General features: G+C 41.3%; 1 protein-coding gene and 1 long non-coding RNA gene across 5 annotated transcripts in view; one reads left to right on the top strand and one right to left on the bottom strand.

The window, feature by feature from the left end:
* Positions 1-10,284, bottom strand: part of galm (galactose mutarotase) — a 111,676-nt gene extending 101,392 nt beyond the window's left edge. For 2 of the 3 annotated variants that reach the window (XM_069931928.1, XM_069931930.1), the window contains exons 1-2: positions 9,990-10,260; positions 4,886-5,040 (exon numbers count right to left, since the gene is read on the bottom strand). In XM_069931928.1, coding sequence (XP_069788029.1) covers positions 4,886-5,040; positions 9,990-10,176 — 342 coding nt within the window. In that variant the 5' untranslated portion in view covers positions 10,177-10,260. Of the gene's footprint in view, positions 1-4,885; positions 5,041-9,989 lie in introns of all 3 variants that reach the window. The other variant, XM_069931929.1, reaches the window with a different exon arrangement.
* The window catches only part of LOC138760813 (uncharacterized), a 40,504-nt gene continuing 28,216 nt past the window's right edge, over positions 9,657-21,944 (top strand). Inside the window, exons 1-2 of one of the 2 annotated variants that reach the window (XR_011355887.1) lie at positions 9,657-10,405; positions 19,702-19,800. This is a non-coding gene — a long non-coding RNA (uncharacterized lncRNA). The remainder of the gene's footprint in view (positions 10,406-19,701; positions 19,801-21,944) is intronic. The other variant, XR_011355886.1, reaches the window with a different exon arrangement.

The raw sequence follows: 21,944 nt of genomic DNA, 5'->3' as shown, positions 1-21,944 counted from the left end.
AGAAACAGAAGAAATTAGAGATAGAACTGAAGATATGAGAACTACATGCAGATGAGAAAATTAGGCTGCATGAGCCTAATGGTGAGTGCTTATGGTCAGTAGAGAGTTAAGTTAGTTCCTCCATTTGAGGAAGCAGCACTCTGAGAAAGTGGCTGTGAATTTAAATTGGCCACAAAACCAATGGTCTCTTATGTTACAGAGGGTAATCAAATGGAAAGCTCATCAAGCTTGTTGAATCCCATTGTGGTCAAAGGGAACGTGTTGAATCCCATCATGGCAAAGGAAAAGTCACTTCTGAAGGGAATTATTAAACCCCACCATGGCTAAAAGAAAAGGACTGTGTTGACCAAGTGCTCAAAACCAAAGCTGGGAATCAGTATTTGCTGACAATTATGTGTGTAACCACAATGTTTCTGGAGGCCATTCCTCTGAGAAACATTAAAGCAAAGATAATTGTGAAGGCTTTGTTAAAAGATTTTCACCTTGGTTGTCCTGCCAAGAGAAATTCAGTCAAATCAAGGGAGTAATTTTATGTCATGCTTATTCCAACAAGTGGTTTATGAATTGAGAGTTAACTAGATTGTATCTTCTGCATTCCATCCAGAGAGTCAAGGGGCATTGGAGAGGTTCCATTTGACTCTGAAAACATGATAAGAACTTATTGTTTTGAAAATGTGAAGGATTGGGATGAAGGATTCATTTGCTTTTATTTGCAGTGAGGGAGTCTGTCAAAGAATCATTTGGTTTTAGTCCATTTGAGTTGGTTTTTGGACATGAGGTGAGAGGTTCTTTAATGTTATTAAAAAGAACAGTGGATTAATAATGATGTGCATTTAAATTTGTTGGATTATGTATTTAAAATTAAGGATTGGTTGCATGAAGCTTGTGAAATGGACAAAGAGAATTTAAAGGCCACTTAACAGATGATGAAAATTTGGTATGATCACAAGGCAAAAATGAGAAATTTGAAACCTGGTGACAAAGTGTTGGTTCTGATCCTACACATTCAAATCCTCTATTGTCTATTGTCTTAGGGCTAGGTTTTCAGGGCCATATGAATTTGTCCAAAATTAATGAGGTTGTAGCGGCCTGCATACAGAGACGCAGAGAGGCCACAAAATAGCCGACGAAAGTCGCAACGACGTTGACCTGGGATGACACCGGCCGTCATCCTAGGTGACCTCCCGCACGGCGGAAAGACAGTGAAATGTGGTGGGAATGCCAGCCAATCCCAGGCTGGTGCTCCAATGATGCAGACCCCTAACATCAGCGCCTTGAGCCCATATAAACATGATGACCAGTGCAATAAACCAATCTCGACTTCAAGTCTTTGGTGTGCATGTCGTTCTTCTCCATGCCTGCATAGCGTGAATGCTACAAGGTCACTTATATTATTGAAACGTCTAATTGCAGACGAGAAACTCAGGTCTGTCACGTAAGCCATATTTTGAGCAAGCACCTCACAATAAGTCTAAACTTTCGCCAAAGGTGATAGCTATCGACCAGGATAATGAGGAGACAATTAAAAAAAAAATCAGAGAAGGTCATGGGACACAAAATTTGATAAGCCTGAGGTTGGAAAATTCCAGGGTTTTGCAGGCCCTGAAATCAAAGTTGGCTCACTTCCAAACTTCAGAAAGGAAAAAAATAAAGCAGTTACTTGTAAAATTTTAGAATTTATTTCAGATGTACCTCAGAAAATTTCCATAGCTTTCTATGATGTTGATATCGGTGATGCTAGACTTATTAAACAGCAATCCTATTGGATGAATATGGAAAAGTGCCGACTAATCGATCAGCAAATTTACTACATGTTGAAGAATGGTATCATTAGAAAGTTTACTTTAGGTTGGAGTTCACCTTGTGTTTTAGTCCCTAAGCCAAATGGAACTGTTAGGTTCTGTACTGACTATAGAAAGATAAATGCTGTGACAAAGACAGATGCTTATCCTATTTCTAGAATGAATGATTGTATAGACAGAGTGGGGAAGGCAAAACTTCTTACTAAAATTGACTTGAGGAAAGGTTATACAGTTAGGGGTATAAAGATTTCTGCATTTGTAACACCTACTAGGCCACACATGTCAAACTCAGGCCCGCGGGCCAAATTTGGCCCGTGATATAATTATATTTGGCCCGCAAGATCATATCAAATATGTATTAGAGCTGGCCGCCACGCCAGTATAGCGCATGCACAGCTAATACTACAAATCCCAGAATGCTTTGCAAATGCGTTGGCGCCGGCCCGTCAGCCCGCTAATCGCCCCCACTTCCTCTCTTTACTTTCATTAGCATCTGTGACCTGTCGCCTAATTCACATGTAATAAGCCCCTTACGAAAAATGGCCAAACCAAAGACAGAAAACAGGACCTTTCAAGACAGGTGGGAGGCAGACTATATGTTCACCATTTTAAAAGACAAACTTGTTTGTCATTGAAGCAAGTTGTTATTTTTTTTACTTGTTGGCTTGTGAAACAAAAAAACATTTAAAAGGAGCTTAAAGGCTATAGAGAAATATTATTTATTGAATATTTTATTTCTCATTTGTTAATGCTTCTTCTGGAAAGAGTTTAACCAAAACTATTATGAAACATTTATTTTAATCAGAAAAAGTTGAACATTACATATGTTGAAAGAAGAGAAAACATGCAGATGTTGTTGAAAATTTTCAAAAAATATTTAGTTTGGCCCACGACTTAGTCCAAGTTTTTAATTTTGGCCCTCTGAATTTGAGTTTGACACCCCTGCTCTAGGCTGTATGAGTACAATGTCATGCCTTTTGGAATGAAGAATGCTCCAGGGACATTTCAAAGAATGATTAATTCTGCAATTCAAGGGTTGAAGCACACAGGTGCTCACATTGATGATTTAGTTATCAGTAGTGACACATGGGAAGAGGATTTCCTTGAGTTATAAAAATTGTTTAATCAACTTTCAAAACCACATCTCACAATTAAGTAAAAGTGAGTTTGGTCATGCGACTATTATTTATCTGGGTTATGTCGTAAGTTAGAGGCTGTTGGTGCCAGTTGAGGCAAAGGTTTTGACTATCTCTGAGTTCCCTGTTCCAACTAGTAAGAAAACTCTTCGAAGGTTCCTGGAAATGACTGGCTACTATCACAAGTTTTGTAAAAACTTTGCAGGTATTACACTCCCTCTAACAAAACTGATTAAGAAGGGAGAAAAATTTGTCTGGTCGAAATGTTGCCAAAAAGCATTTGTAAAATTGAGGGCCATTTTATGCCACCCACCTGTGCTTGAGTCACCTAGCTTAGGGAAACCATTTTTTTTAGCTGTGGGTGCAGTGCAGAAGAAGGATGATGATGTGACCTACTTCTCGAAGAAGTTTAATGATCATCAAAAGAATGATTCCACCAATGAGATTGCCAATTGTCTTTCTAGATGCTAAACTTAGTAAATGAAATTAGTTACTATGTGTGCTTGGAGATCAGTGGTTCTCAACCTTTTTCTTTCCACTCACATGCCACTTTAAGTAATCCCTATGCCATCAGTGCTCTGTGATTAGTAAGGGATAGCTTAAGGTGGGATGTGAGTGTGAAGAGAAGGTTGAGAAAAATTGTCATTGGCCCATTTCCTTTGGAGTTATAAAACCATGCATATAATGAGTCAATTAGATACACTTAAAACAGTGGTTTTCATCCATTTTCTTTCCACCCACATACCATCTTAAGCAATCCTTTAATAATCAGAAGACTTGTGACATAGGGATTACTTAAGGTGGTATTTGAGTAGAAAGAAAAAGGTTGAGAACCACTATTGTAGATGAACATAGTGTTTTGCTTCATATTGTGGTTGTGACGCCTTAATTACTAAAATTTTGTTCTTACAGAGCAAAATTTTCTTTGTGGGTGGGAGGTGTTATGCACCATGGATTGACCATTTGGACAGTGGATTATCATTATAAAGGATGGATTTCTGCAAAGAACTGTGTAACTGGTGATACAGCTCAGTGCTGACTCGCCAAGGTCAAGCTGTGCAGACAAGAAAGATAAATGTATTAATTGCTTGGAACTTTCAAGAAAATGGGAAAACCCAGCTGTGAAGCAGTTTGGTTTGGAACAGCCAAGAAGGATACACAGACATACCACATGCTCTGCATTTGAAAACGGTTCTAGCTGACCCCCTTCTCAGGGGAAAGACTGAATTCAAATGTGACTAAAAAGGCCACTGTGAATCTTTCTTGTCATAGAGATTTTGAAGAGCCATGTTAAATGCACATGCCTCAAAAGTGAGGTGGTTAAAAACCACACTTTGAGAACCAAGGGACGTCATCCAAGGAAGCCTATAAAAGGACTTGTAAGTTAACTGCAACGCCACATCAGTCATTTCTCTCTTTCTCTCTCTCTCCAATATTCTATTCGACATCCTTTGTTATCAGTTAAAGAACTGAACGTGGATGTTGAACTTTTAGATTGAATTTTATGGACTGTGATTTTGGACTGACTTACCTGGGGTTTTGGGATTTTTTTTCCTTTTTTGAGTATTGGACACAGACTGTAATGGTCTGGGTTTTTCATATGCACACTTTGTAAATGTATGATATCTATATATATTTGGTATAGATACTTATAGTGGGTTAATTTTATTAAGGCATTATATTGTTAATAGTTATTAATAAATAGTTAAAATTTAACCCTTTTGAATTGTGTCTCCTGTTGTTGCTGGTTTGAGACATAACACAGGTATTGAATGGAAGAAAGGAGAAAAAATAATTCCACAAGGAAGTGTATGAAAACTGGAATTCAGCCTCAGCAAAATAGAGATCAGTACACCAAACAACTAAGGTACAACACTGACAGTTTACTGTATATCTGCACAATGTTGCCTGATTTCATTGGTCATAAAAATAATACATGAACCTTACCTTGTCAAATCCTTTCAAACCTCCATGTAAGCTATTAGGTCCATTATTAATAGGCAGCTGATAATCCTTCCCATCTATACTGAATTTTCCTTCAGCAATTCGATTGGCTACACGGCCAATCACAGCACCAAAGTAGGGATGTTTGTTAATGTAGCCTGCAATGCAATTAAAATTGTTATTTTTGACCATAACAGTTTGATTTTTTTTTACAAGTTAGTGTTATTCTTCCTTTACCAAGTGTTACTGGCTCCAAATTGCTTGTTCAAATAAACAATGGGAGGTGTTCACTTGTTTGAGCTTCATTTGCAAGGACTATACATAATCCACGTGAAGTTACTACTTGGATGCCTGAAGTTGAACAGGTGGCAAGCAGGGAAAACACCCATCTTTAAAGGTAGAGGTTCTTCGTCCTTACGACTAAAGACGTACATTCCTGAATACGCCAATTCAAAACCCTTCTCAGGGAAGGATAATTGGCAGTGCTGCGACTGACCTGAATGTACAGCTGCCACAAGTGTCTGGTTCGGGGTGGGCTGATGATACCATCAGCTTGCGATCCATCTCCCCATTCACCCCTCTCCTTCTCAGGCGGGTGGGAGCCGGCGGGGCAGCAGGAACCATCAGTGGGGGCTGGTAGGGCAGCGGAAGCCGTCGGGCAGCAGGGACCGTCAGTGGGGGTCAGCAGGACAGTGGGAGCCAGTGGGGCAGTGGGGACTGTCAGGGGTAGCTGGTGCAGGCTGAAACATCCACACCGGGCCGCTTTAGCCTTCAGGGCCACTCTCTGAGGCTCAAAATGCCGCAGAGCAATGGCCATCTTCCCAACTCATAATCCACCATAGAGCAGTTCTAGCTGTGTGGGGGATTATGGTTAGGGAAGATGGCCATTGCTCTGCCCATTTTTATGACTGGTGGCGCTAAGGCACACATGTCAAACTCTGGCCCGCGGGCCAAATTTGGGCCGCAATATAATTATATTTGGCCCACAAGATCATATTAAATATATATTAGAGTTGGCCCGCTGGCTGCCGAGCAAGTATAGCACATACACAGCAGCAAGCACTACCACAGTAGTTTTTAGCACTTCCACAGCAGGCACAGCGGTACACCGATATAGTAAACGGGAAAGTTAATTAGATATTCACAGCGGCGCCAATACAACGGACCCGCCGCCTAGCTACAACGGACCCGCCGCCTAGCTACAATGGACCCGCCGCCTAGTTACAACGGACCCGCCGCCTAGCTACAGCGGACCCGCCGCCTAGCTACAGCGGACCCGCCGCCTAGCTACAACGGACCCGCCGCCTAGCTCCATGTGGCTGGACGTGGTGGGTCACCTCCGCGTCTTCTTGAGCTTCATCTGTGGGCGGGTGCTGCTGGGCATCGGACTTACCGCTGGGGTGGAGGTCGCGGATGAGTTCCACCGCTCTCACGGTATTCCCGGTGAGATGGCGAGACCAGCAGGGTCTCCTTGGGTTGTTGGCGGCGGTTGCGGTGGGCGGAGGCGGGGGCGGAGGAGGGAGAGGGGGCAGGGGGGGGATACCGCTCGGGCCTGCTGGCTGGGCTGGGGAGGGCTTCCTGTAGACCTCCGCTCCTTGGCATGCTTCTCGGCAACGTGCGGTCCTTGGCAGGCAAAATGGACGAGCTGGAACTTCGGGTGGCTGATGACCATTATGTTAAGAACTGCGGCGTTTTTTTTTGTTTATTTAACTTCCGTGGTGCTGTCTGTGGTTGAGTTGCTGCATTGGTAACCTTGAACTGCTGTCTTTTAATCTCGTTGTATACTTTGTACAATGACAATAAAGCTATTTGAATTGAATTTGAATTGAATCCCAGAATGCTTTGCAAATGCGTTGGCACCCCCACCTCCTGTTTATTTTCATTAACATCTGCAAGGTCCTGTTGCCTAACTCACATCTAATAAACCCCTTACAAAAAATGGCCAAATGAAAGATAGAAAACAGGACCTTTCAAGACAGGTGGGAGACAGGTGGAACATATGACTATATGTTCATCATTTTTAAAGAGAAACCTGTTTGTCTTGTGTGTGGAGCCAGTGTGTCTGCGGTTAAAGAATATAACATAAAACGACACTATGAAACAAAACACCAGGACAGGTATAAGGATCTGAACGAGAAGCAAAAGCTCCAGAAGGTGGAGGAGATGAAAAAAAAGTCTGGTTTTACAGCAAACTATGTTCACCAAAGCAGAATCCCAAAGTGAGGCTGCTGTAAAGGCTAGTTTTATTGTGGCCGCAGAGATCGCCAAATCAGCCAGGCCCTTTACGGAGGGAGAGTTTGTTAAAAAAATGCCTGCTCAAAGTTTGCGATGTCATTTGCCCAGATAAAAAGCAAACGATTTTAAATGTGAGCCTGAGCAGAAACACCGTGGCTGCGCGTGCTTGTGAGCTTGATACTAATCTACAAGAACAACTAAAGGAGAAGGGGAAAGATTTTATGGCATACTCACTTGCTGTAGATGAGAGCAGCGACACATCAGATACTGCCCAGCTATCAATATTCATCCGTGGAGTGGACACGAAACTTTCCGTTACAGAGGAACTTTTAGGATTAAAATCCATGCATGGCACAACCACAGGAAAAGAAATCTTCGAGGAGGTGTCCAAATGTCTCAATTAAATGATGCTGCCTTGGGATAAACTTGTGGGACTAATGACAGATGGTGTATTTGCGATGCGTGGTCAGAAAAATGGACTGGTGGGCAGGATTCGGGAGAAGATGCGGGAGAATCATGCAGGTGAGCTTACAGTTTACCACTGCATAATCCACGAGGAAGCCTTGTGTGGCAAAGCCTTGAAAACGGAGCATATTATGAACACTGTAACTCAAGTAGTTAACTTCATAAGAGCCAAAGGTTTAAATCACCGCCAGTTCAAGTCCTTTCTGGAGGAGTTAGGGTCAGAATACGGAGACGTGCCCTATCACACAGAGGTGCCCTATCACACAGAGGTGCGATGGCTTAGCCGAGGAAAAGTACTGAAGAGATGCTTTGAGCTGCGTGAAGAAATGTCTGTTTATGGAGAGCAAAGGCAAAGATACAACAGAGCTCAGGGATAAAAAGTTTCAATGTGAGCTGGCATTCCTGTGTGACATCGTGAGCCATCTCGATGCGCTAAACCTGCAGCTTCAGGGACGAGGACTCATCATTACAGATATGTACAGTGAAGTGAGGGCTTTTAGAACCAAGTTGTGCTTGTGGGAGACTCAAATGCTGCAGGGAAACATGGCTCATTTTCTGTGCTGCCAAATTATGAAAGAACAGATCTCACCTGCCATGGTTGCCCAGTGCAGAGTTTGCTGAAAAACTAAGCGTACTTCGTGCGGAGTTTTCCCGACGATTTGCTGACTTTGAAGCCCAGAAATGCAGATTCGAACTACTCAGCAATCCGTTTGCGGTTGACGTGACAAGCGCTCCAACCAACCTCCAAATGGAGCTGATTGAGCTCCAGTGTAATGACACACTCAAGTCAAAGTATGACTCTGTCGGTGCTGCGCAGTTCCCACAGTTCCTTCCCGACACACTGCCCCAACTCCGTACACAAGCTGCTCAAATGTTGTCAATGTTCGGCAGCACGTATCTCTGCGAACAACTCTTCTCTTTGATGAAGATAAACAAAACACCACACAGGAGTCGTCTTACTGACGAGCACCTTCATTCAGTCCTGAGGATTTCCTCAGCTCAGAGTCTGACACCAGAGTTTGATGAACTTGCATCTAAGAAGAGATGCCAAGTATCTGGTTTAGACCCAGGTGCATCAGAGTAAATCACAGTGTAGCAAGCTAAGCTTGGATTGATATTTTCTTTGGTTAACTTTGGACTGTTCATAGTTGAAAGATTGGATTTTCATTGAAGCAAGTTGTTATTTTTTTGACTTGTTGGGTTGTGAAAAACAATACATTTAAAAGGAGCTTAAAGGCTATCGAGAAATATTATTTATTGAATATTTCATTTCTTATTTGTTAATGCTTCTTCTGGAAAGAGTTTAACCAAAACTATTATTAAACATTTATTTTAATAAGAAAAAGTTTAACATTACATATGTTGAGAGAAAACATGCAGATGTTGTTGAAAATTTTCAATAAATATTTAGTTCGGCCCTCGACTTAGTCCAAGTTTTTAATTTTGGCCCTCGGTGAATTTGAGTTTGACACCCCTGCGCTATGGCATCAGTCACCCCACCTCATCAGCTCCAGAGGGCGCTACGAGGCGCCCCTGGATATGAATGGGATGCTGGAGCAGCCTTTTAGGGCTGCTGTCTGAAAGGTGTTTTAAGTTTTAGATCCACTCTTGTAGCTGGCCTCCAGGCAGAGGCCTGACATGAAATGGCCTAGAGCCTCAAGAGGTGGCAGGATCAACTGACACAGTATCTCTGAAGGGATCCTCTTTTGCTACTCTTTATTGTCTTTGTTTGTGGCACTGGATTAATAGCACCTCTGGGTGATTTATAGGGCAAACAAATGAAAGATGTACAGGTAATCGCTGTTTGACAACTGTAATGGGGACCAAAGGATTGGTTGTAACTTGGGTTTGGTCATAAATTGGGGAATGGGGACGTCAGGTTGCCTCCAGGAGCAAGGACCAATGTATATCATACTTTTAATAGAAAATAGGCATTTGTAGAGTGGTTTTAATAAAGATGTTTTAAAATGTTGGTCATATGTACAAGTGGACGTAACTCGCAATGGTTGGAAGTCGAGGGCTATCTGTACATGACAATCCTGATTTCTATCTCTGAACTGCTTACAGTGGTTCTGATGACCGTCCCTGTATTGTTGGGGAGGAAGTTCCAGGATTATTATTTACCCCTAACCGAGGGTGACACATTTCCAAATTGTGAAAGGGTCTGCAAGTTCAATGTCCACGTTCAGTTCTTCAACTGATAACAAAGGTCGTCGAATAGAATATTGGAGATAGAGAGAGAGAGAAATGACTGATGTGGCGTGGCAGTTAACTTACAAATCCTTTTACAGGCTTCCTTGGATAACCACCTCACTTTTGAGGCATAAAGGAGCTGCAGGAAACATTTGCCCAAAACAAAATAGATGAACTTTCTATCGGCCGGGGCCGGGGCCACAGACGCTCCCACCTTCCAGGTTGTCGAAGCCTAGGACGATGTCCGCCGTTTGGCCGTCCCGGTCCTTGGTCTCCAGGCTCGTCAAGATGGCGCCGAACGAGAGAACCCGGAGCGTCACCGAATCGGAGCTCAGCGTGAACCGGCGCACGGGCCGCCCGTCGGGCAGCGTCCCGAAGCCCTCGCTGCTAACCTGAGTCATAGCGCTCAGCCGGCTGGTGAGTTTGCAGCGCCTGCCCTCGTTCACTGACGTTCACCCTGAAACAGACAGCAGGGCCGTTCATTCATTGACTGGGGCGGGGAGAGGAGTCGCATGAACAGCTCCAACCAGTGAGGGGCCTCCCTCCCGCCTCCAGCCGGCCCATTTCCAGGGCTGTCTGTGGGTGGACGTGGTCGGACCATCCTACCAAACAACGCGATGGGAATTACAGGTGATTGCAAGGACTCGGGAAAGTCTTTTTAAAAGACTCCTCTGTCGACCACTTTGTGAGATTAAATGTCTTTTAAAAAAAAAACTCTGGACATCGACTCACAGCCATGATACAGGAAATGTTGTGAAGGCGGAATAATTTAGCTTATTATAATGACATGAAGAAAATAAAAGGTTTCGCCTTCAGAATTGTGAATGAAATCCCCTCCTATTATACACTTGAGCGCAGGCCTGGTCTGCTCAATCTCTAAAAAATAATCGGTGAAATTATAGTGCGGTGAGCTTGACGTCAGTAGTGTTCACATTTATTGTACATACTCTAGCAAATGCATTAGATCTGTATATGTGGGGTTTTTAAAATCAAATTCAATAAAGATTTATTGTCAAAATACAAACATGACATCTTTTTCCTGCGGGCCAGGCAGAATTTCTACTTATCACTCTGTAAACTGTTCACAAGAAAGAAACAAGAGAAACGGAATCAAACTGTGCAATACTGAAAATATAAATATTCAGTAAAAGAAATAATGTGCAAAGTAAGAGTCCTTAAATGAGTCCATGATTGAGTCTGTTGGTGGAGGGGTAGCAATTGTTCCTGAACCTGATGGTACCACTCTTGCTGCACCTATTACCTGATGGCAGCAGTGAGAATAGAGCATATCCTGAGTGGTGTAAATCCTTGATGATTGCTGCTGCTCTCCTATGGCAACGTTCCATGTCAATGTGAGAGTTTTGCCTGTGATGTGCTAGGCTGTGTCTACTACCTTTTGCAGGGGTTTCCGCTCAGAGGTATTGGTGATTTCATGCCAGGGAGTGATGCAGCCAGTTCGCACACTTTCCGCTACACTTCTGCAGATGTTTGCCAAGGTTTCCAATGTCGTACCAAACCTCCTGAGGAAGTAGAGGGCTTTGTTCAAGATGACATTAGTATGTTGGGCCCAGGAAAAATCCTCCGAAATACTGACTCCCATGATTTTAAATTGCTCATGCTCTCCACCTCTGATCCCCAACGATCACTGGGGGATCGTACACCTCTGGTTTTCCCTTCATAAAGTCAACAATCAACTGCTTGGTTTTGGTGACATTGAATGAGGGGTTGTTGGTAGTTCATAATTTAGCCAAATTTTCAATCTCCCTCCTGTATGATGACTCATTGCTCCTTTTTATACAGCCCACTACTGTGGTATTGTTAGCAAATTTGTCGATGGTGTTGTCATACTGAGCTAACCAGTCATAGGTGTAAAGTGAGTAGAGCAGGGGGCTAAGTACACAGCCCTGTGATTCTCCAGTGCTGATGAAAATTATAGAGGAGATGTTCTTGCCAATCCACACTGTTTGGGATCTGGAAGTGAGGAAATCTAGGATCTAATAACACAATGGAATATTAAGGCCCAGATCCTGGAGAGTGGTGATCAGTTTTGAGGGAATGATGGTGTTGAATGCTGAACTGTAGTCAATAAAGAGCATTCTAATATATGCATCTTTGCTCTTCAAGTGTTCCAGGGTTTTGTACAGAGCCAGTGAGATGGCATCTATTGTAGACGTTGCTGTGGGTGGCAAATTGAAATGGATCCATATTGCTGCTCAGACAAGAGCTGATATACTTCAACGCCAATCTTTCAAAACACTTCATCACTGTGGATGTGAGTGCCATTTAGGCAAATTACCTCTGAAATTGGAGGGTGCTCTAAGAGATTGGATATACAAGTATTTGGATAGAAAGGACTGATTAGGGATAAGTTTTGTGTGGAGTAGGTGTTTAACCAATCTAACAGAGTTTTTTTGAGGAAGTTATCAGAAAGGCTGTGGATTTTGTGTACATGGATTTTCCTGCATGGAGTTTTAGTCAGGAAGATTCAGTTGTTCAGTGTTCCTGGTGAAGTTGGAAATTGAATTAAACAAGGTGGTTGACACAGCCCAGGACATCATGGGTAAAACCTCCCAACCATCAAGAACAGGAAACGCTGCCATCAAAGAGCAGCAGCAACCATATCTTTCAGCACGTACTCTGTTCTCGCTGCTGCCATCAAGAAAGAGGTATAGGTGTCACAAGACTCGCACCACCAGGTTCTGGAACAGCTGCTATCCCTTCCACCATCAGACTCCTTAACAACAAACTCAATCAGGGACTTATTTAAGGACTCTTATTTTTGTACCTCATTGATTTTTTTCTCTGTTTTGCAGTCAGTTTGTTTACATTTCTTTATTTATTTACATGTTTATGTTGAGTCAGTTTTTTATTGCTCTGTCAGTAAGTGGTAATTCTGTCTGGCCCACAGGAATAAGAATCTTAGAGTTGTTTGTGATGTCATGTATGTACTCTGGCAATAAATCTGAATCTGCTTTATGAGAGAAACCAGAGAGTGGTAGTGGATAATTGGCTCTCTGACTGGTGTGCATCAAGGATCGGTGCTGGGTCCACTGTTGTTTGTCATTTCTATTAATGATCTGGATGAAAATGTGGAAATTTGATCAGCAGATTTGCAGATGATACAAAGACTGGAGGAGCAGGAGGCAGTATAAGTAGACTTGCTTGGATAACATGCAAAATAAACATTTACACTGTATCTTGATACACATAACAATAAACAATTCCGTTCAATTCTCAGCCATCCCAATATATTTCTCCCAATTCTGTGTTTTAACATCATTGACCAATATCCTGTGTTCCAAAGCCTTTCTGATTATCTGTTTTATTCTACAATACACATTCTCAAATATCTCCAAGAGGTCAGTCAACCATTATTTTCCTTTCATAACTCTATTGCTCATTTGCCCAATTTTTGATAGGGAATTCTCACCCACCAATGTACTCTGATTTTAAGCATTTGGTCCAAATGGTCCTAAATGCAAAAGTGACAAAATACAGAGTCCCCATTCCCCTTTATTTATTAATATTTTAGTGGTAATTATATTGCTCACTTCTCCATTCTCAGGAACTAACAGGATCATTCTTTGGACTGTAGAACAAATACCTTTTAATTAAATATATTACTATTGTGTGAAAGTCCAGGTTTATGATGGTTGTTTTATTGTGAGTTACAAATTAAATAGCCCGTTGTCCTGGTAAATTTGTACCTCTCACTTTGTTTGTTTTAGATTGGTCACATTGTTTGAACTACCGAAAGTAAACCGAGACACACACCAAGAGCACTTCAGTTTATACAAATCTTTATTACTAAATCTAAAGCTGATTTCAAACTATAATATGCAAGCCCTTCCCAATTATACTTATCAACGCCTGGACTGGTCCCAACTGCCAAAGCGAGGCAACGACCGCACACTTGTAGTAGGTTGTCGGAGCGCCAGTAGCAGCTTCTCCACCTCCCCCGACCGGGACATTGGTTGGACTCTAGAAGTTCTTCTTCTTGCTGAGAGTCGTTTCCACCCCTCAGAGTCTGAAACTTCAGCAGCGGGACTATGGCTTATATTACCCAAAATTTGTTTACTCATAGCCCATCACCCTAAATAAATGGTTTACTTATCTTCAAGGTCTCCTGACAGTCTGCGACCAACAAAAACAACTGCATCTCTGAGCCTCATGGTGTAAATTAGATTAGGTCTGCTGATTCATATGCATCTCTGAGCCCCATGGTGGAATTTAGATTATGCATACATTATTGTCAAAAGTAGGTTACTTTGATACTCAGCCTTGCCTTGCATAAGCAAAATCATGGTCTAAATCCTCCATTACACCCATTGAACAAGTAAATGTAAATTTAAAAAATGCAGATGCTGTAAATCCGAAATAAACAGATAAAGCTGGAAACGCACATCAAGTCAGGCAGCCACTGTGGAAAGAGAAAATGAATTGGACTTTAAGACTGAAGACCCTTCATCAGAAGTGGGAAAGAAAGAAAATGTTAGCTTTAAGTGTAGAGAAAGTGTGGAAGGGATGGACCTGATTAGAGAATATATGGTGAGATCACAATTGCAGAGGTCAATAAAATGCTGAAGCAAATTTGGTTGATTGATTGATGAAGACAGTTAGGATGAAACTGAACAAAGAGATGCGTGAAAGCCTTAAAATCAGGCAATATCAGTGGAGAGAGAAAAATACAAAGTTAACATCACAGTGGAGAAGCTCAGCAGGTTAAATGGTGTCTTTCATGTTAAAACCTGCTGAGCTGCTGACCTGCTGAGTTTCTCCAGCAGTTTGTGTCTACCATGGTGTCTACAGAATTTTGTGATTTACTTCTTAAGTTAACATAACAGGAGCAGTTCTGACACAAATGAGTGAATTACCTGAAATTCAATATAGAGTCCTAAGGAATACAATGTGCCGAGACAGAAGATCCTGTTCCTGAACCTTGTGCTGGTTCTTATTTGATCGACACAGGAAATGTAGATAGTGTTAGGTAAAAACATCATGAGCTGGGAATGTAGAGGGAGTCACCCAGTGCTGGGCCGTAACAAGATGCAGTTGTGACCTTGTACTCTCAAGATAAGAGTGGGGATGACAAATTGATGTGCAGGAGGCTAGCAGAGAGGGACAGCAACAGTTTATTCATTGGACAATGTCATGGTATGATAATTTACTAAGTACGTATCCTAAGGTATATAAAAAACACCACTTGCTGATAACGGCAGAATGCGCCTTCTCCAACTAACACTGTTAGTTGCAAGTGTTACAATCCGGCAATAAAGAACAAAGAACCTTGATTTCTACTCAGTCTGGTGTTTGACTCACTCATTCATGAACAAAGCAGACCTAACAATAGGCAGTGAAGAATTAAAAAACTGTCATATCTGACACACTCCTCAGAGAAGGACTTGGACCATCCTTTCCAATTGTCAAGCTGAGCTTTTGATCCTTTGTCTTCACTTTCACTAAGATTAGCAATTTCAAGCTATTTAACTGTCTGTCTTTGTCTAGCATTGTTCGCTTTCCTCTGTAACTGTACATGCCTTCTGTGATTTCAGTCCTGATCTTTCCAAATAAGGTATTTTTTTCCCAAAAATATCTGGAACCCATTTCCTCTTCCATACATCATCAAATTCACACATCATCTGTGCATTCTCTGGCCTACTTTGTATCTCAAGCTCCAAAGTCATGAAATTTGAAAATTTCCTCCATGCTCATAGTCCTTCCTTTCTATGTATTTTACTCAGTTCTTCAACATCCTCAAACTCTCCTTTTATCTTTGTTGGTCTATCGGCATCAAGTAGGTCCTGAGATGACTGATTGATTCGAATGTATGGCAGCAAGCTCTATCATAGATGGAGCAGGATACGCTTGATGAGGTGGATGGATGGGTAGTTTGTGTGGTTGGACATTTTGTCACTAATTGCATTGAAATTTGGATTCTCCTTCTGATGGAGTGGGGTTTTCCCTGCCTTCTCAGGGAAAAGATTCACAGGAGTTGGTGATGATCTATTTTTTCAGTGAGGATTTGAGGATATCCTTGAACCCTTTCTTCTATTTACCTAGTAAACAAAGCTTGGAATAGCCAATTCTATTTTGGCAATCTAATGTCAGATATGTCAATGGCATGACCTGCCCAATGGATCTCACTGAATGCTAGGGTTTTATCTATTTCTAGTCATGTCTAATTACACCTTTCTTTCATTCTTCATTGATGTGTGCTTCCATTTATCTGAGCCATCACTGACCATCAACACTGGGTGTCTCAAGGCTGCATGTTTAGTCCACTGCTCTATTCCCTGCACACTCGTGACTGCATAGCCAAGTCTGGCTCCAACACAATTATTTGTTAGCCAAATAACTGGAAATTATGAGTTAGAATACAGAATGGAGATCAAGAATTTGGTTGGATGGTGCCAGAACAACAATATTGCTCCCAACAAGAGCCAGGAGCTTATTATTTTGAGAAGGGTAGGCTGATTTTCATTTGTACTAAGCATCTAGTGCCTCTTGTGTCAGTGTCCAACAAAAGTTGGCCAGCATTGATGATTCCAGTTGCCCTGATGCTGCCTTTCCATGGTCGTAAAGTCCTGGTGAAACCTTTCATCATGTTCGTCACTGACTAGACCAAGATCAGCAGGGAAGAGTCCAAGTGCGAATACAGAAAATGAATTTTCAATGACATGTTGCACTTCGTGATTTTGTATGTTTGAAGTTGGCTTAGAATATGAGAGGAAATCACAAAAACAGGTTGTGTCTTTAAAAAAAAAAGGCACACAATAGGAGCATTTTAAGGTGGTTTTCATGATCAGCAGCCTAAAATCCATAAAATACACCTAAAAGTGTACAGGAAGAAAAATCTTTGTCGAGTGTAATTGAAAGATGGAAGCAGAAAATTGTGAAGGAAATATTTCTATGTGGACAGGAATATGATGCATGAACCTGATTTTTTTTCTCTTTCTGTTAAATAGTGTAAAACTCAGAACAGTGAAGATTGTAAGAGCAGAGCAATACTGGGTTCTGAATACTGTAGAAGCCATTCTGCAAAGTTTAAACTAGATTTGCCTTTGTCCACTTCTAATGTTGACTCTAAGATAAGGTGATTGATACAAGTATACTTGCAAGATTTCTAAAAAAATCCCTATTTGTAGAGAAACTGTTAAACAAAGTGAATTCTGCAAGGAAAAACAATCACATTGAGGTTACATTTCAGTTCCCATTTTTAAAAAAAATATTTTATTTATATTTTCACACGCTTGTACAGCCATATACACTGTCATGTCAACAATAGCAGTTCAGAGGAGTCACGTGATGGAGTAGTGGCCGGACAGTGAACTCCAGCCCTCTCCAGAAAAGTCGGGAAAAACAAAGGAAAACACAAAGGCACAGAAATAAAAGTTACAGAAAAGTGAGTATAAAGGTGGAAAGAAGATGGCGACAAAAAAAGAAAAATCAAAATCAACGGTAAGAAGAGAGGAAGAGAAGACAACGGAGGAAAAAGGTGAAGGCCTTACCTGTCCGAAGAGGCCCGCTGCGGAGAGAGAAACCCGCTCCCTCAGGTCGGTAAATAATGGACTACAAAAATGGCTCGCTGAGCCGAGTAAAAGTGCGCATGCGCGATGCGCATGAAAAAAAACACACCGACGGGAGGGGAGACCAGCTGGGGAGTCGATCTCCACAGCCGGCAACGACAGCTGCAGAACACCTGCAGCAAGAAGAGACCACAGAAGACAATAGAAACAAGAAAGAAGAGAAGGAAAGGGCAACAAAGAAACAACAGATGGCCAACCCAGAGGAAGAAGAAGAGGAAGAGGAAGAGTACAGTGAAATAGAAGAAGAAAAGAAAGGCAAGATAAAGGAGGTACTTTCTCTTATTAAGGGATACATGGAGTCATTTAAAGAATGGCAAACACAGGAATTTAATGATTTAAGAAAAAGAATAAACAACACAGAAGAGAAAATGAATAAAATGGAGATGACCTTAACAGAAATGGGAAAGAAAATGGACAAGATGGAAGAGCGGGCAGTAGCAGCAGAAATGGAGGTAGAAGACTTAAAAAAGAAATTGGAGGAATCTAATAAAAAAACTAAAGAGACACAAGAACTACTAGCTCAAAAAATAGATACAATGGAAAATTATAACAGAAGAAATAACATAAAGATAGTGGGCCTTAAGGAAGATGAAGAAGGCAAGAATATGAGGGAGTTTATAAAAGAGTGGATCCCTAAGACCCTAGGATGTCCAGAACTACAGCAAGAAATGGAAATAGAAAGGGCACATAGAGTATTGGCCTCTAAACCACAACCACAACAAAAACCAAGATCTATTGTAGTAAAATTCCTAAGATATACTACAAGAGAAAAGGTACTGGAAAAGACAATGGAAAAAGTAAGAGAGGGCAACAAACCACTGGAGTATAAAGGGCAAAAAATCTTCATTTATCCAGATATAAGTTTTGAACTCCTAAAGAAGAGAAAAGAGTTTAATACAGCAAAGGCGATTTTATGGAAGAAAGGGTATAAATTTATACTAAAGCATCCAGCGGTATTGAAAATATTTATTCCAGGACAACAAAACAGACTATTCTCGGATCCAGAAGAAGCACGAAAATTTGCAGAACAATTACAAAAATAGACTGAGGGATGAAGACAGGTAATGAGAGTTAAAATGATCACGATTGATATGTATGTGGGTAAAAACAAAAATAGACTGAGGGATGAAGATGGGTAATGAGAGTAAAAATGATCACTATTGATATGTATGCGGGTAAAGAGGTATAAGAGTGAATAGAGACAATGTGCATACGTGAATGTATCTGTACTTAGAGGAAAATATAGATAGTATAGACAAGAATTAATAAGGGAAGGTAATGGAATAGAGAGAATAAGGAGGGAATTAAAAGAGTGACCTTTGTGACATATGAAAAGTGAAATCTTTTCTGGGGGAGGCTGGGTGGGGGGAAATAGCGGTCACTGCAAAATCAGTTGACACTTGCGAGTGGATTCGCAAATCCAAATGGAGAGGGGAGATGTGGTTGTCCGACAAGGGATAAAGGACAACTCAGGAGGGGAAGGGGAGATTGGGGATAAAGAAGATAGAAATAGGAGAATAAGGAAAATGTTGGATGTTGTAGGAATGTTGTCTTATAAAGAGTTGAAAATAAGAAAACAGAAATGGAAAAGGAGGAAAGGTAATGATGGAAAAACGGAAAGAGAAGATAAACAAAATATAAAATGGCTACGCTGAACTATATGTCTTTAAATATTAATGGAATACATAACCAAATTAAAAGGAAGAAACTACTAAATTTAAATGCATAAATGTATTCCATTAGAAAAAATAACATATAGGTTAAGAAATAATATTGAAATATTCGAACAAGTATGGGAGCCTTACATTAAATACAATAGCGAAAACCTACCGGGGACAAACATTACCTAAGTTGATGGAAGGAGAAGGAAAGAAAAGAATGGACTCAGTAGAATTTCTGATGTATTTTTGTTGAATGACAACATTGTCTGACTGGCTTAATGCAACCTAGATTGTATACCTAAAATGGATGAGGGGGGGGGGGTGGGGGGGGTGGCTTGGGAGGAGGGGGGGGGGAGAAAAAGTCACTGTATATGTGTGAAAAAGAAATAGTGTATATCATGGCTAATGTGATTTATGGTGTGAAAAATAAAAAATTTTAAAAAAAAACAATAGCATTTCACATTCAAATATACATATATTCATTTTCTTTATACTATATATACAAGCCCATGTCTCTACCAACCCCCCTCCCCCCACACATAAAACAAGACGACTCACTCAAACTTCAACCAACAACAAAACTTTAACACCAGGAAAATAAATAATAAGGGGCAGGGATTGTCACATCTCAGTGGGTGGCTTCTGGGCCGATATTCATTCCTGACTTTTCTTGATCCAGGATCAGTGCGAGGGAGAGAAAGCCGCAGCAAGGAACGGGGAAACCAATCACCACCATGCACCTATGTAGTGCATGTATGGCTGCCAGATCTTACAAAAGGTACCGTATTTGTTTCTCACGTTATGTTATTTTCTCCAGGGGAATGCAACTCTGCATTTCTTTGTTTCATCGTTCGATACTAAGACTAGAGTCGGACTTCCAAGTCACCGCAATGCACTTCCTGGCCACTGCCAATGCAATTAACACAAATTATAACCATATAACCATTTACGGAGCGGAAACAGGCCATGTTGGCCTTTCGAGTCCGCACCGGTTCACTGATTTTGTGCGCCCTCTTCAGGCATTGGTCCCGGTAGATCTTCATTCAATAATGATGGACGGATTCAATGCAGGTGGAATCAGTCGTAGAAATGTTTGTGAAACGTGCAGTTCAATATTCCTTTTAATATTTTCTAAGTACCTGCTATCATTTTCTTAATTAATTCCATCTTTTCCTAATTACTGATCTGAAGTCATCTGGCCTAACATCCCCAGTTTTCCTACCTAATAGTGAAATATTTTGTACCTTCTTTTCAATGGGAACCCATCTAGAGTCTATGGTATTTGGACGAATGACAACCAGTACATCCACTATCTATTGTATGCTTTTTGGTTCACCCATTACAATTTTGCTAGGTTGGGACTTTAAGCTACATTGAGTGCTGTTCCCAGCATTCCCCTTCACACTTCATTGTGAACTAGGTGTACTCCATTCGATGATCCCAATATAGTCCTCTCGATGTGGGTGATAACAAACATTACTTTGTCAGGAGGTGGGAACAGTCAAGCTAGCAGGCAACTCATTGCTAAGGTAATTATTTTTGTCCCTTCTGATGAGTCACACTGCCTCATGGTGCCCAAATGCAAATGACACAATTAGTAAGTTGATATTCCTAACTATAATATTGCACGTAGAAAGGAGGATAAAATTGGATTTGAAATTTGGACAACTTCATTGTAAGCCTTGTGTCCACTATATATATCCCAGTAGGGACAACTCTGGGTACTATGGGAATCACTTGCTTATAATTTTCTCAGGACTTTGCCTAGATCTACCCAAAAGGGCCTCATCTTGGTATGTGATCAGGTTGTGTGCACAAATGTCCCAGTTGCAACGCCACATCTGAAGCATTGGTCCGAGAGTTCCGGTTTGGACCTGTTTATTTTCTGCAGAGTAAGATACAGCTGGTGCAAAAGGTTATACTGGACCAGCCTGTACCTTGCATTGATGACTGTGGTCATGCTTTCCCGGCACAAATCGGACCAGCATCTCTCAATTGCAATGCCGAAGTCCGACTCCCATCTTTCTCTCGCCCTTTGAAGGCCCAGTTTGGGTCCCTCCGACAGGAACAGGCAATGCATTGCTGGAATAAATTTCTTACCGCTCTCCCTTCTAATCAAGGCCTCTATGTTACTGCATTGAGGTAGGGCCGTACTTGGACCCAATACGTCCCGTAGAAAAAACCTTATTTGAAGTTAGCAGTAGAATGTCTAATTTGGCAAAGCATATTTATTTTTTAGCTGCTCAAATGACATTAATTGTCCCCACTCGTAACAGTCTTCTATTCACTTGATGCTATTACAGCACCAGGCATTCAGGATCTTGTCACCTACCATTAATGGTATTAATTTATTGGGAGTCGGTGTGTTTTTGGTGACAGTTCCACTTTAGCATTCAGGTACTGGTTAATTTTGGTCCAGATACTAATCACTTGTTTTAGTATGGGGCTGCCCTTCTTCCCTGCCAGCAATTTGGCATCCCATTTGTAAATGAAATTCTCTGCTATCTTCTCGCTAACCAAGTGCAGATCAATTTGTGCCCAAGATGGTATACCTCCTCCCTAAAAGAGAGAGGCAATGTATCTCGACTGAGCTGCCCAATAATATTTATTGAAGTCTGGCATTCTCAATCCACCTAGACTATAGTCCCATGTTAATTTTTCCATAGAGACCCTTGCCACCTTACTACTTCAGAGAAACCTTCTAACCTTATGTAGCACCTGTTTAAATAAATCCCAGGGCAACAGCACAGGCAATGTTTGATAAAGATACTGGAATCTTGGCAACACATTCATTTTGATGCAGTTAACCCTGCCCACCTCCTCGACTCTTCCCAGCAAAGGGGTGTAGTTCAATGTATAGATTATTCAAGTTACCATCAATATTATTTCCTCTGTATTTGATTCCCTCCTGCGGGACTCTGT

The sequence above is a fragment of the Narcine bancroftii genome, chromosome 4 (genome assembly GCF_036971445.1).
Source record: "Narcine bancroftii isolate sNarBan1 chromosome 4, sNarBan1.hap1, whole genome shotgun sequence".
Lineage (NCBI taxonomy): Eukaryota > Metazoa > Chordata > Chondrichthyes > Torpediniformes > Narcinidae > Narcine > Narcine bancroftii.
The sequence above is the reverse complement of the archived record's forward strand: the minus strand, read 5'-3'. Positions and strand labels throughout refer to the sequence as shown.